At 41.7% G+C, this 16190-nt stretch overlaps 1 protein-coding gene and 1 long non-coding RNA gene across 2 annotated transcripts in view; one reads left to right on the top strand and one right to left on the bottom strand.

Annotated features, from left to right (window-relative positions):
* Positions 1–7425: 7425 nt before the first annotated feature.
* Positions 7426–16190, bottom strand: part of LOC126336629 (UDP-glucosyltransferase 2-like) — a 98312-nt gene continuing 89547 nt past the window's right edge. The window contains exon 7 of the mRNA XM_050000522.1: positions 7426–8596. Coding sequence (XP_049856479.1) covers positions 8317–8596 — 280 coding nt within the window. The 3' untranslated portion in view covers positions 7426–8316. The remainder of the gene's footprint in view (positions 8597–16190) is intronic.
* Positions 7532–16190, top strand: part of LOC126336631 (uncharacterized) — a 189171-nt gene continuing 180512 nt past the window's right edge. The window contains exons 1-2 of the long non-coding RNA XR_007564984.1: positions 7532–7607; positions 8338–8460. This is a non-coding gene — a long non-coding RNA (uncharacterized LOC126336631). The remainder of the gene's footprint in view (positions 7608–8337; positions 8461–16190) is intronic.

Raw genomic sequence — 16190 nt, forward strand, 5'->3', positions numbered from 1 at the left:
TGAATTACGACCCAATGCTACGAGCGCGGGAAAATCTGTCTGCTATCAAAACACGCCATCGTTCCCTAATCTGATTGGCAGGAACAAATCACCCCACCTTCACTTTTCTTAAACGCAGAAATAAAGTTTTAGCTTCCAGAATCGTTAAACTGGCTACTTTAAATCAAGCATAGCAGACCATACATGTGAATCACACAGTATGGTTCAAATGGCTCTGAGCACTATGGGCTTAACTACTGAGGTCATCAGTCCCCTAGAACTCAGAACTACTTAAACTTAACTAACCTACGGACATCACACACATCCAGGCCCGAGGCAGGATTCGAACCTGCGACCGTAGGTTCCAAACTGAAGCGCCTAGAACCGCTCGATCACTCCGGCTGGTCACACAGTATGATTCACGGGCTCATTCATTATTAATCGCTAATAATTTTCAAGATACGTTCGTCACATACATACGGAATTCGCCACTGACTCTCTCTGACAGCATATCAAATAGTAATAATGTCAGGCAAATGAATACAGTGATAATTTACAAACTTTCAGTATGCTGCAGGTGAAAAACAGGTCCGCAATTTGTCTTATAATTGAAATAAATGGTTCTAGCTCCGTCGTAAACTGCATTGAGAATTTTTTTTATTTTTTGTGGTAAATTCGGACACCTGCGTCCATTTCCAAACCATCCATATCGTGTGACAATTAAGGGATAGCCTATGTACGGAAACTGCCCCTGCAGTGATCATCAAAGCGGCACTATGGCTGACTAACAACACTAAATACACTATATGGGACGGATATCAGAGAACTCGGGGGCAGTTTTTGTACGTAGGCTATATCTGTATTTATCAGACTTACGATACGAAGGGTTTGAAAATGGACACCGGTGTCCGAAACTAGTCACCATCAAGAAATAAAAAAAGATACTTCTCAGTGTAACTTATGACGGAGCTACAACAGTGATTACTATTTCAAAAGTAAAAGGTTACGTAAATTTTACTATTATACACAAAAGGGTCAGCAACTGGAAGCAGTTTATTCTGTGAATTATCCGGGAGTAGGTATTAGGAGTGATTCAAAATGGAATGGTCATATAAAGTTGGTCGTCGGTAAATCGTATGCCAGACTGAGATTCATTGGAAGAATCCTAAGGAAATGCAATCCGAAAACAAAGGAAGTAGGTTACAGTACACTTGTTGCCCCACTGCTTGAATATGGCTCACCAGTGTGGGATCCGTACCAGATAGGATTGATAGGAGAGATAGAGAAGATCCAACGGTGATCAGCTCGCTTCGTCACAGGATCATTTAGTAATCGCGAAAGCGTTACGGAAATGATAGATAAACTCCAGTGGAAGACACTGCAGGAGAGACGCTCAGTAGCTCGGTACGAGCTTTTGTTGAAGTTTCGAGAACATACCTTCACCGAGGAGTCAAGCAGTATATTGCTCCCTCCTACGTATACCTCGCGAACAGACCATGAAGATAAAATCAGAGAGATAAGAGCCCACACAGAAGCATACCGACAATCATTCTTTCCACGAGCAATACGAGACTGGAATAGAAGGGAGAACCGATAAATGTACTCAAAGTACCCTCCGCCACACACCGTCAGGTGGCTTGCGGAGTATGTTTGTAGATGTAGATAGTAGTTAAGTATGTATTAATAGCAACGAAGTGTTTAGTTTAAGGCGTCCCATGACGTATATACAAAAATACGTTAGTGTTTCACCAAGTTTTCCACGAGAACTCTTGTAATTTAGGTCTCAGATAGTTTTGAATGTCTACGAAAATATTTCAAGTACAGAACTAAAACGTGTACAGTAGTTATGTATTGTTACTCTGCAATATTATGTAACATTTCATTTCGATTGCACTACGTTAAATTACTGTTTTAAACCACAGGTCTGTGTGTGATTTAAACGATTGTACCTGCTCGTGGCTAGGTCTGTTAGTAACGGGCACAGATACGACAGATTGCAACTTCAGAGCATGGGAACTCATTGTGTACGGGAATGGGTCACTGAACGGCAGCAAGAGTCTTACAGATTCCTAACGGTTAATTATATCGCTTTGCCACAATGTGTTCTTCTTCATCATCTGCTTCTCCTCTTTTGCTTTTCCCCACATCATCCACAGGACCGGCTTTGTTACATGAGTAGAGGCAGTGTTGTGGTTGGTGGACGGATGCCCTTCCTAACACCAAAGAGAAAAAACTCTACTTGCAAGGTAGTAATTTGATTTACAACAGAGTTTTGACGTAGCAGTTTTTTGGATTACCTCAGCTCAGTGATTAGTGTACTCTGGCTTCTTGTCATCACTTCTTGATAGAAAATATCGCGAACATGCCTAGTGTTGCAAAATGGTCTATATTACGTAGTTCAACAGCAGCTCGAACGGAAACGATGCGATTATATGTCGGTTGACCTTTTGAGGGATCAGTCCGTAATTTACGATGTCCGATATCAGTATATGATGTAACGCAACGTAAGGAAGATGAAATGCCCAGAGGGACATCCACAACAGCTGAATGATTCATTAATGCATTAAAAAAGTCACTCACTTTTAATTACTTGTGGAGAGTATAACTTCCAGCCGAATAATCAAACTTTGCAAAATGAATTCTTTTTATAAGAAATGAGAACCACGAGTAGTGAATTTCTCTGCCACTGGTATGCAGTATAACACAGAAAAAAATGTCATATAAATTATTGAAATATGACGTTACAGGCAAATGATTCATGAACGTCAAAATGGAACAGAAACTACTCCACAGTTTAAGCAAGCATTCCATGCCAAGAGACGCAAAAATATTAATGACGCGAGAGCTACTGAACAGTTGTCACTCAGTAAGTTCTACCATGATCTAACAGGTGCAATCCTGTTGAAGTAGAACGGTGAAATTTGGCAAGAAGTAAGTTTTCACAGTACAACTACAGGAAAAAAATCGAAATTTTTTATTTTCTGAAGTCTATGGCCCTTTATCAGTGTAATAAATGTAAACTTGTCAGTCAATGTAATCCAAAGAGACGGTCATCTATGTCACATATTTCGATACTCGCAAACTGACTAATTAAAGCCTATAGAGTACTTACTGACGCCCCAAAAATATGAAATTTGGCAAGAAGCAAGGTTTCACAGAACAATGAAGAAAAATATCCGAAATTTGTTAATTTGCAATGTCAGACGAACTTTTTGCCCAAATGTCTGTTCTTAAGCGGGGTAAAAGCATTTTTCTGCCGTACGGCTAAATGTATCAAGTTGAAATTTATATCACAAACTAAGATCAACGGTCCCTCAGTGGTGTAAAGAAGTTAAGCTAAGTTAATGTAATAATAAGATAAGGCAATTAATGGCACATGTTTTGACACTGTAAAACTTAGTCGTTTGAAGCTATAGGATACTTCCTGAAGATCCAAAATTAGGAAATTTGGCAAAAATCAAGATTTCAAATTCAATGTAAAGGGGAAAAAAACAGAAAATTTTTAATTTATATTTGTAGTACATTTACTCTCTCGTTTGATATCCGACTTGAAGCTTAAAATTAGAAAATTCTAGAAAATTTTGGAATTCCCGGGACCAATATCTTACCAGTATCAATAACAAGCAAAATTCGTCCAGATACTTATAGCTGGGATGGATGAACTGTCTGTATACGTAATCAAGTTTTTACGGAGCACTAACACCGAGAGTGCTGTTAGCACCTGACCAATCTTTTAATTTATGCCCAGTTAATTATTTAATTTTTTTTCCTTCCCTACTCTTAACAGAACTTGGTGGACTGCTATAGAATATTATTATTTTCAGCCAAATAAAACAGTAGGCCAAATACATAGCTTGTCGTTGTACAGAGAATGTTCGAATTATCTCTAGGGACGTTTCGTCATCTCGGGTGTGTATTCTAGGAACATTTTCTTACTTTATGTTTTTCAGAGATTGGCTAAGCTCACTGGGGTTGATACCTATCGCGTATCCCCATAAGTTATTTCTGTCTCTCTTTTCTTTTCCCCAAGCCAACCTCATTGACATGTTTGCTAATATACCGTAAATAACGAGTACGGTGCAACGTTTTTGTTATTTTCTCTGCAGTACAGTAAGCTAACAGCCCTGCTACTGTAATGTAGACGCAGAATGAACCTTTGTTGCAATTTTTCAACAGGTAGTTCGGATACTGCTTTACAGTGCTTTTTCAAACGTCTGCGAGGATAATAGCATGAATGTAGGAGACGGTAAGTACATTATCCGATCTAGAGTATCCGGACAGCTACCAGTGGGCATTACGAGTATATGGGATGAGTATAAGCTTAGTCTTAATGACGGCTTGAACTATTCTGCCGACACTTTCTATGTGGTGTGCGAATGTTTGTGGAGGAATTACAACCCCGTTCCCATAAGGTGAAACCAGAGAAGTGATCGCTGGGATCTGGAGCGAAGTCATGTTCGAACTCATCTCGTAGATGCTGCATTGGGGTGTTCCGTGAGAAGCGGCATTTTTAAAACTTCCATGGCTAGGGTCGGGGCATTGATAGGTTTTGCATGGAGTGCTACGCTAGAAGACTCGCATTGTACATGGAATTCAAAGCCAGTGCCTCTCGGACCAGGCTGGAGGCACAGAGCGAAGTGGAGAGCAGAAGTTGGTTGGTTCAAATGGCTGTGAGCACTATGGAACTTAACATCTGTGGTCATCAGTCCCCTAGAACTTAGAACTACTTAAACCTAACTAACCTAAGGACATCACACAAATCCATGCCCGAGGCAGGATTCGAACCTGCGACCGTAGCAGTCGCACGGTTGCGGACTGCGCGCCTAGAACCGCGAGACCACCGGCCAGCAGGCGGTTGGTGACCAGCAGCAAAGACGGAGTCACTTTTGTCGTAGTGTGCCATGGAGCTGGGCAGTCTGTGGTGGCAGCGGCCGACGTGTTGCATGGCAGAGATGCTGTGGACGTCGCTTACTTGGAGGGCGGTCGGTGTCTTTTGCTGGTGGCCGAGAAGGCGGCAAACTCAACCAGAAATGGAGAAGAATGGTTTGGTTTTTACCTTAAAAACAGAGCGTTAGGATTGTTCTGCGGCGGCCTTTCACAGTGAAGTGTATAACATATATGTCGTAGTAGAGAGTGTTCTTTGTCAACTGTCTTGCCGCCGTGGTAACACCGGTTCCCGTCAAATCACTGAAGTTAAGCGCTGACGGGCTGGGCTAGCACTTGAATGGGTGACCATCTGATCTTCCGAGCGGGGTGCACTCAGCTCTTGTGAGGCAAACTGAGGAGCTACTTCATTGAGAAGTAGCGGCTCCGGTCTCGGAAATTGACATACGGCCGGAAGAGCGGTGTGCTGGCGACCTGCCCCTCCATATCCGCATCCAGAGACGCCTGTGGGCAGAGGATGGCACGACGGCCGGTCGGTACCGTTAGGCCTTCATGGCCTGTTGGGGCGGAATTTAGCTTTTACAATCGCAATTCGCACGGCGTGGCCGTGGGGGCAGAACAGTGTACATTGTATTGTACTGTGTAGTATTACTTGCTGTCGGGGTGAATTACTGCTGTACAAAGGAGGAAGTTCTGTAAATTGTTTCTTTTAATTACATTGAGAGCACATCCAATATTGTACAAAACTATTAGTTACTAAAATTTCTGTTGTTGCTGTAGCTCGGTAGCCGTGTTGTCTTTAGAAGTTCTATCTAGCTGATGCAGGATCTTGGTAGCAGAAATAGATTCCATTGCGATTTTATTTAGTTATTGTACTCTATTGAATTGGTCGCAGGGTTGAATCGAATAGAGTTATGTTTATGATATTTCGTAAATATTCTTTGTTTATCCTGTTATTGTCTGACGCCCACGTCATAGATATACAAGAATGTTAGCTCTGGTCAATATACTTGTACTACTGGTTTCTTATTACTGTTCAATATTGTGGTCATGTCACTTGGCTTGTGGAGACATTCATGTTGTTAATAACTTTCTGTGTAAAATAAGGTCCACCCTTACAGAACCACCAGTCCAAACCGCACTTCACCCAATCCCTACGCTGAAGAATTCAGATAGGGACACTGTGCACGCCAGTCCATTTCACGTTTCTCATTGTCCACAAACTTGTGCCTCACAGATGCTACTTTATTAACAGGCTACATGGTCATGACAGTACAAAAAGCTCACCGCCTGCGTATTGATCCTCTACTATACCAGGACACAACACTGTATGGTGTGTTGGTAACCTTCTCCATTTCGCATTTCCTTAAATTCTTTGAGGGGATCAAATCGTAACCACGAAAAATATCTCCATACCATAACGCCAATTCCTCTGTTCTTCCAAGTTGGCACTACACGTGTCGGCACGTAACGATCCCCAAAGCATGCACCAAAACCAAAGTCTTCCATCAGGTTGCACGGGATGTACCGCTCCGAATCAATCGTCCCAAGTTATCCACTGTTCAGTGGCGTAGCTTTCTACACGACCTGAAGTAAATCTGAGCAATAATTGTAGAAATAAAAAGTTTTCCATGGTGTTGAGCCGCTGTCATGCAATACTTTTAAAAAGAATAAACAGCCATTTGAGTGTCTACTGCTACTACTAGGTCTAAAACTTTGCTTCCGCCGTTTTTTCTCGAAGTTTGGGGCTTGATTGTGAAAAACTTACGAAAAAATTATGATTCATAGTATTGCCAATTGCTGGCCACTACATTCTCCCATATTTCGGATAGCATACGAATCCTGTGGCGGAAGAACTGGGCATCTTTTGTGGGAATCCATGAATCGATTCAATTTTGCACTTGTTCATATGATCAGAAGTGCTGGTCAGCCAGATTATATGCCACTGATTGAAAAGGTGGTAGTTAGAGACTTAAAACTATAATTACTTCTCATGGTAATAGATCAAACAGAGAAAATTAGCTTGAAAGTCAAGCATCTCCATTTACATGTTATACTGTGAGGCACAACCGTTGTTTTAGCTTGATGGATTGCACCATTCACACTATTAGAATTACATTCAATAAGAAGTTTTCATGGTCTAAAATAAATTAAAATCGGCTATCGTGAATGTAACTGTTCAGTTTGCTATGAAACAGCTAATCAATTGTTATAGAGAAGTGCCATTTACTTAAGTAATTACGCATTCCTCTAACCATGTGGATTTCAGCCAATTTCATTTACTTCTTCTTTGTCCAAAGAAAGGGATCTTAGATCTTCCTGTGAGCTTGCTATGTCCACTTCAGTTCAAAACTTGTAATCTTTTTGTTGATTTTTGTGTTGTACAGCTATTAACATTACTGATATATTTTGTACAAAAAGATGTTAGATGTTTGTATCACTGAAACTTTAGTAATGTTTTGACTTACAAGCACTTATTCAGGATGTATTACAGTAGTTTTTAGAGTGTTCTGCTTTCTTTAAGGTAATATATTAACGACAGAATTGAGTGAAATGGAGATCTCTTTTTATGTTGTTTATATTCGCAGGCACAGCTCACTATAAATACACTGAAGAAGCAAATCCTCACACAGTTAACTACCTCAGTTGCTAACACTCATTTTAGGTGCAGAGATCATGTCCTTTACCAGAAATTTCACAGTTTATGGATGGGTGTGACCCCAACAATTAATAAATATCTGCCTGTAAGTATAAGTTTGCAATAAGCGGTAATCGTAAATAATAGTAATATCACAAATTATATGAACGAGATGATGAATCTGAGTTGATGTTACAGTGTGGCTTTTAGTATTCTAGTTACCAACTGAGAATTCTATATTAGAAAACTGCCATAATGAGGGATCATTTGATCTCTTACCTCATTTCATTAAAATGCGGCAAAAAATATGACAAAACTTTACTAGGTTTAGCGAATAACAAAAGTACATTAACAAAGGAAAGTATTATTATACTTAATAAAAATTAAATTATTACAGAATTTGTTTCTCCATGCAACAAAACAAATCAAATTATTAGACAGATGTACATGTGTTTTCACATTTGTCCAAATAAAGAGATCTTAGTTCTTAGTGCTAGCCTGCTATGTCAACTTCAGTTAGAAACTTGTTACATTTTTGCTGATTTTTTGCATTGTGCGCCCAGTAGTGTTTGTCAATACTGACACCCATATCTCCAGTTGAACAGCTTGCTTGTATACTGACATATATGGTAGATAATAGGTGTAGTGCACTGTGCCTCAAGTGCTTAGTGCTAACAAGAGCCATAATCATGTAAACGATTTTAGAGAGTACGTCCCACCCAATGGTATATGTACAAGTCCTAGATTCTCAGTACCAGTGTACGTGGACAACGAGTTCACCTTAAAGTGTACTCTTCGCTGCATGTGAGTACTCATTAACGTTTCTTCTGCTTCAGCTTACTGCTTCTCAGCATGACAAATAATCGTCGAGCCAGATACAAGATGGCGCCACCAGTCACAATCACTGCGAGCAGCAGGAAGGCGATGACGTCGAGCAGGAGCAGCTGCCACCAGTGCAGGTCGAGGGCACCACTGCGCATGTGCGGGGCCCCCTTGTGACGTATCACGTACTCCACCCACCACACGGCGCGCTCCACAGAGTCTGCTTGGTGCTCGCGAAATATCGCTGACAAAGTCTTCATGTTCTCTCTGTATCTGTGAAAAATTAAGAATACCAGTATGGCGCTGATGCAAAAGTCTCTTGAACTGAAGTTTGAACTCCATGACAATAAGAAACAAACAAGTAAGGTAAAGTGTCTGAAATCCGTCCCCTTTCGCAAAATCGCCCTCCACTTTGATTTCTACACATGATGCAGCAGTCTTGTAGGTAGAGTAGAGAGCTCTCTAGCACAATTCAGTTGACTAATGACAGTCATGCAGTTGATTTACGCACTGTGACTTTCTAAACCAGTATTCATGGTAGATGCTATAGTGTGTACTCAATATTAAAGAGTTTTATGGATATGTATGGTATGTTCTTCATTGGTTAACTAGTGATAATTAAAGACTAGCATTTGAATGTTGCATTTTAATTGTGGCAGCGATTCAGCTGCATTCGTTTCGTTTGGAGTAGGCGTACTAGAGCTCTAAATCCAACACCTCACAGGTTCTTCAGTCCATCCCAGGTACGAATTTATGACAACCATCGTACAATGCATTCAACGTGTACATACCTTATAGCTAAAAAGAAGATCAGATATCTCTAAGAGCATCCAAGAAAATGGAAAAATGCCAAACAACCACAGAAGGAGAAAGAATAGCGTCATTATTGAATGTCAGCTAGGACTGACAAACTGAAGATATAGGGATATAACTCAAGTTCAAATGCATTCAGGTATGCTCCACTGATGGCGAGGATAGTACAATTGACGAAGATCCACTATTTACTAAAAGTCTTTCTCTCGAAATAAGATAGGGAAAATGTGCAGTGTTCGAAATGCTTCAAGTGGTCTTATGGGATGTTATTCACAAGAAAAGTAAAAATCTTTGTTTCCAAATTTTGAATAGCTGCATAAATGGTTGTAATTAATATAAAAGCATGTGTAAACAGGTTTTCATCTCAATAAATTTATCCTAAGAGGCCTTATCATTGTTTTGCTGGTGTTCCTATCAAAATAAACGAGCTGTTAATAGCTGGAAGGGGTGGCAGAATTGCCACTTTTTTTTTAATTGAAGAACGAAGATCCGCAGTTCCATTAAATCTTTTTTTCTTTATATAGGCCTTTTAGCGGAATCACACTAGCTGCACTGCCAAGTATGGAGTTCATTTGTTGAAATCGGTTAATTTACGTAAAATCAGTCTATATACTGTTAACCATAATCAAAATATCAGATTTCGAGATTTTGCTGTGAGGGGAAATATATTTACACTTGACCTTAGAGTTTTCCTGACAAGTGTGGAAATTCTGGGTACTGTTCACAGGCAATAAGAAGCATTTTTATTGCATTTCGAATGTTCTAGTCTTATAATGATCTGAAAAACCAACGGATTGAGACATTTATTGGCATTCTGCCAGGAGTAAAACGTTTTTGTGGCGATTATTCGTGTACATTTTTCAGGTTTTTCTGATATAACGTTTTGAAACCCCTATTTATTTTGTATTGATGGTATCCGTATTTCATTCCACACAGCGCTAGCACCTCTGTTCACACATACACCGATTGTCATTTAAATTGCAACATAAGGGAAGATATCATACAATATAGTTTTATTTGCAGAGTGTTTACGGTTTAGTCGGTAGAATACATGACTGATCTCCGCGGGTGATTCCCTTCCGTGCCAGTCAATCGTAATCGCTGGATGCCAGTCTTTAGCAACTCATGACCAAATGATTTAAATGGTGAAAGATCTATAGAACACTCTGGCCAGTGTAGCAGGCGAATACCTTCCACATCGAGGTAGGAGAGCACAGAGCGAGTAACACGTGGTCTTACATTATGCTGTTGAAAGACATCATCATGAAAACGTAGACAGGGCACAGCGATCGGTCTCAACATGGAAGAAATATAAAGCCTACTGTCAGAGGCAACGTTCCCGAGTTCCAAACTCTGTCTGGCACACAGTTTTAATCTGCTAAGAAGTTTCATATCACCGCGCACTCTGCTGCAGTGCGAAACTTTCATTCTCTCAACATACGCAGACGTGAGCATTTGAGAGAGAACGTGTAGTTGGGCTCTAAATAAGCCGTTTGGAGCAGTCGACGAATCGCTCGATATTTGAATAGGAGAGATGCTACTATTCGGCGATTTGGCAGCTGTGGGTAGACCACGACTGAACACAGTGTGAAGATTTCCGTCCCATTAGAAAAAATATGTATTAAAATGCGTATGTTTGGTCGTGCACGATCTTACAGCCAGTTCATGTATCTAGGCTCAGAAAATTCTCTTCGTTGCAACAGCTGTATCGACAATGCAACCAATTTTGCGGCTTAGAGAGACGCGTCGACATCGGAGCTCCCAATAATAACAACACCGATCGGAAGAGTGCCCCATAGCGTCTTTTCAGTCGAATCGCGTTGCTGCGTATAAAATCACTGTGGATGTATACGCGTATAGGGCAAGGGCCGATTTAAGTCCCAGTGACACAAGCTGCCGCTACGGGTGGCCATCTGTGAGGGACTCCAGAAGCGCCACAATTGTAAGACGTCTTTACAGGACGTATCGCAATTAGTAGCGGCCGCGCGGGATTAGGCGAGCGGAACCAGGCGCTGCAGTCATAGACGTGAGGCTGATCTCGGCGGAGGTTCGAGTCCTCCCTCGGACATGGGTGTGTGTGTGTTTGTCCTCAGGATAATTTACGTTAAGTAGTGTGTCAGTTTAGGGACTGATGACCTTAGTAGTTAAGTCCCATAATATTCCACACACATTTGAACATTTTGAATTAGTAGCGGCAGCTTGTGCGACAGGTTATGTGGGATACCAGGTGCATACAAATGCAAGATTTGTATACACTGCGTATCACAACTGAGAGTGTAAACTGACTCAGGTGAAGTTATAGGAGAGAAAAGGGGGAGGGAGGGGGCGGTAATGGTAAGTCTCTTGTGGGGAAGTTTGTTCTCGAACCAGCTCTATGTAGACCCATCGAGCAGAACAAACGTCGTTGGACTGCATTCGTTAATCTTACGGGCCCATTCCCTGGCGTACTGATACGTTGTATCATTGAGTACACAATGTGCGCACTGCTGGAGTAGGTAAGCGTTTTCTCGGGCAAGTGCTCTAGCGACTGAGTTACCCAAGCATGTCCTCAACAGCCTTACATCCACCAGTACCTCGTTTCCTTCATCCTGGAAACATCTCCAAGGCTGCGGCTAAGCCAAGTCTCCGCAATATCCTTTCTCCCAGAACTGCTAGTCCTGCAACTTTCGCAGAGTTTTGGAAGGTAGAAGATTAGATAGTGGTGTAAGTAAAGCTGTGAGGAAGGGCCGTGAGTCGTGTTTGGGTAGCTCAGTCGGTAGAGGACCAGCCCGCGGAAGGCAAAGTCGCCAAGTTCTAACCGAGGGAAGTGGCGCAGCGGTTAGCACACTAGATTCGCACTCTGGTTGAAACACGGGCCCGGCCATCCATATTTAGAAATGTTTCCTCTGTAAGGGCACGGTCCGTTTCCTTCCTCATCCTTGACACAATCCGAGCTTATGCTCCAACGCCACATTAAACCCAATCTTCCTACCTTGCGAGTTCGAGTCGTGCTCCGGCACAAAGTTTTAATCTGTCAGGAATCTCCATCTGTGTATATTGTTCACGCGCCTGTCTGTGAGGCATAGTAATGTCCAACTTAGTACACGGAGTGAAATTCACGAAGACCTAATGTCCTGTTATCGGCATATCCCGCATTTTTTATCCGTGCCAGCTCCGCAATGAAATTGCATTGCAGCGTCACACATTCGTCCATCGGCCGCCTAAGTTTACACTTCTGCATTTTCCGTCGGTACTTGCATGAATATCAATTTGTGGCCAATTTGCATAGCTCCTTCGTAGTGTGTCGGATTTTGTTTTCTCAGAGTGTAGGGCGCTAATAGCGCGGGCCGTTGCGTTGAGTGAAGTCCTCCTGAACCCATCATTTCCATTGCTGCTGTCTCGACAGACCATGATCCTGCCGCTATCGACTTTCTACACGTGCTGGTAGGAGATTCTCCTTCTTATGTGAGACATAACACAATTTTCGCACAACTAATCAACAGTGAAATATGCCAGAATGTGATCTGCAGCTGAGTGTGCTCTGATATGGAACTTCCTGGCCGATTAAACCTGTGTGCCTGACCGAGATTCGAACTCAGGACCTTTGCCTTTCGCGAACAAATGCTCTACCAACTGAGCCACCCAAGCACGACTCATGCCCCGTCCTCACAGCTTTACTTTTGCCAGTACCTCGTCTCCTACCTTCCAAACTTTACTGAAGCTCTCCTGCGACACTTGCAGAAGTAGCACTCCGGAAAGAAAGGATACTGCGGAGACATAGCTTAGCCACAGCCTGGGGGATGTTTCCTGAATGAGATTTTCACTCTGCAGCGGAGTGTGCGCTGATATGAAATTTCCTGGCAGATTAATACTGTGTGCCGGACCGAGACTCGAACTTGGGACCTTTGTCTTTCGTGGGCAAAGGTCCCGCGTTCGAGTCTCGGTCCGCCACACAGTTATCATCTGCCAGGAAGTTTCATTGAAATATGATTTCTGAATGAGAAACTTGCTGCGAAATCTTTCCTAATATAAAAAATTTGGATTGGCTTACTCCTACTCTGTGTCGTCACCCTGGGAAGCTCATCACGTACATAAGCAAAGACGTAGTACACTTTGCGTCGATTTGACATTTGTTCTTGCCACCTACATGGTGTTGCAATTTTAGTAGCCTGCACTGTAATTCCGATATCAGCACTGTCAATAGCCTGTCCTTGTGTGTACACTCAAGCTGTGACATTCTTCAAATAACACTCGTGCGGCCACTGAAAGTCAAATAACTCGACGTGTCACAGGATGAGATGTCACCAGCCATTTTACTGGCTGGGCACAGACGCGGCCAAGACGCGCCATACATTCTGCCGATTTGATTGAAACAGAATCAAGGGTGCCCCTACCCGCAAGCGTGACAAACCATACCCGAAAGCCAACAATCTTATGTCCAAATCGCATGATATTTTCAAAAGGCAATGTAAGCTGCCACTACCGTTATGGGAGGGAATACGCGTTCGTATTAAGTCAGTGATCTGTATCAAGCATTCCCTGTCGATATTGCAGATTCCGCCACTACAATACAGACGTATGATGATGAGGTATGCAGAAGGAAACGGGAAAGGTGGGTGGCACTGACAATAGGACGGTAGGTATGGATCTTGTATTAACTTAATAACTGTGGGTGTGTGGGGAAGGGGGGGGGGAGGTACGTCTATCTATTGAAATGAAAGAGGAGTAATTGAAATCATGATTTATTGACAAATTTTGACTTTATGTAAAAGACACGAGACGTGAAACTACAAATCTGATTATCTCATGAATTATAGATGAGTACAGGACATAATCTAAATCCGTACGAATTATTTCCTTACGATACACCCCAGGGAAGAATGGGAGAAACTGTGGTAATAAATCTGCGATGTACCTTACTAAACAGCAAATAGAGTATCGCAGTGGTTATAATGATGGCGTCGATTCCAAAAAAGTGAAGGCGTCAAGTATGCAAGAATACCAAATACGTAGGTTGGAACTTAAATAGTGGCAACTCTTTATTCACAACCGATACAAAAAGAGTCACATGTTTGCATCTCTTACTATCCTTCAAAGCTGTCACCAGCGTTGTGTAGAATCCGTTGCCGACGATATGGAAGTCGTAGTATACCGTTAGCAGAGCCTGTTCCGTTGATGATGCGATTGGAGCATTCTACAGCCTGTCAAATCTCTGGAACAGTTCTCACGCGAATTCCACGAAGCGGTTCCTTCATCTTAGGAATCAAAGTCACAAGGATTTAAGTCCGTGGAGTATGGTGGATGGTACAGTACTTCCCAGTCCCATCGACTGAACTGAGCAGCTACAGCCTGCGCTGTATGCGCCCGCGCATTGACGTGCAAACTGATGGGTGGGTTGTGCAGTAAGTGTCGCCGCTTCTTTCGCAAAGCTGGTCGTTTTTGGAGCATCACCTGCAACCAGCTTTGCGAAAGAACGAAAAGTTCGAAACTAGTAACTAATAAATTATTTGCAACTCTGAAAGCAACCTTAATTAACAAATAACGAATATGTAAGTTGTAAACATATTAAATAACAATGCAGCTAGCTAAATCCCACTGGCTGCAAGAAGGCGAATAAATAGAATTAAAAAATCACTTATGCTGGTGGAAACTGGGACAAAGTGCGCAGTTTTATACATGTCTATGGAATCTGATTGCTACTCGTGTCAGTCACAATCCCTACTGACGTACTAAGCAGATTAACCCAGTATTTAAGAAAAACAATATGACGGTTGCGCAAAGTTATTATTCTATCTCAATCATAATGCGTATTCTAAAGAGAAAAGCTGGTGTCCATAAATCAGCAGGACTTAAGAAGGAGGCGCTCGTAAGAAATGCGGGCCGACTTGTCATACACAATATCCTGCGAACAATGCGTGTAGACTCATTCACGTTCTGTATTCCAGTAGTTCGGTGAAGAATTCAACGCTACACCACTGTACCACACTGTTAACATGACATTTCCGAGCATATACAACAGATTTTGAATGTGTGATGCTGTAAGGCAGCCTTTTGTTATAAAGGTTTTATACTGTTTCTGTCTTTTAAAAAGGGGGATGGAAAGTCTAGTATAACGTGCCTGATACTGGATTCTTAGTGGTAGTTTTTAACAGTGTATTGTGGGTCGGATTTTCATATCTGTCAATAAGACGTAACTTGACTGCTGACGATGTTCATGAAAGAACCTGCAACACGTAAATTTTAATCTGCATCACTGAAATTCCCGAGTCCTTATTTTAAAATTGCATGCGCATGATCTACTTTTTGTCACCATTAAGATGATAGCGATCTCAGAGTGATGGTGTCGATCTTTTCTAGATAAGTGATGAAATGAAATAATAGAAATACAGTTATTCCTTTTATCACTTATTACTTCCTGTTTGTTTTCGACACAGCTTATTATCGTATAACCTTAGTAGAGATGGCATTTTTTCGCTCTGCTCGTCACTTTATTAAAATAAAAATTCTTCTGTAATTTTCCTGTTTAAGTGTCACAACTATCTTGTGTCCTCTGTACTCTGTCTTCATTGTAGGGTGTCCCATAATTATGTATATGATGTTTCAAGGACTGCGGCAAGGAAACTAGCCACATAAATTGAAAATAAGCACGATACCGCAGATGCAGTTTGTAATCAAATTGCGTCCTAATGGAATACTGTCTCAGTTACGTGACTGGATTTGGGGTTTCCTGTCAGAGGGGTCACAGTTCGTAGTAACTGACGGAAAATCAGCAAGTAAAAATGAGTGATTTCTGGTGTTCCCAAGGTAGTGTTATACGCCCTCTAGTGTTCCTCATCTAAATAAACGATTCAGAAGACAATCTGAGCAGCTGTCTAAGGTTGTTTGCAGATGATGCTGTCGTTCATCGTCTATTAATCATAAGATCAAAACAAATTGCACAACGATTTAGAGAAGGTATCTGTATGGTGTGAAATTTGGTAATTGATTTTAAATAATGAACAGTGTGAGGTCATTCCCATGAGTGCTTAAAGGAATCCGTTAAACTTCCGTTACACGATAAATCAAGCAAATCTGA

This window comes from Schistocerca gregaria, chromosome 2, assembly GCF_023897955.1.
Source record: "Schistocerca gregaria isolate iqSchGreg1 chromosome 2, iqSchGreg1.2, whole genome shotgun sequence".
NCBI lineage: Eukaryota > Metazoa > Arthropoda > Insecta > Orthoptera > Acrididae > Schistocerca > Schistocerca gregaria.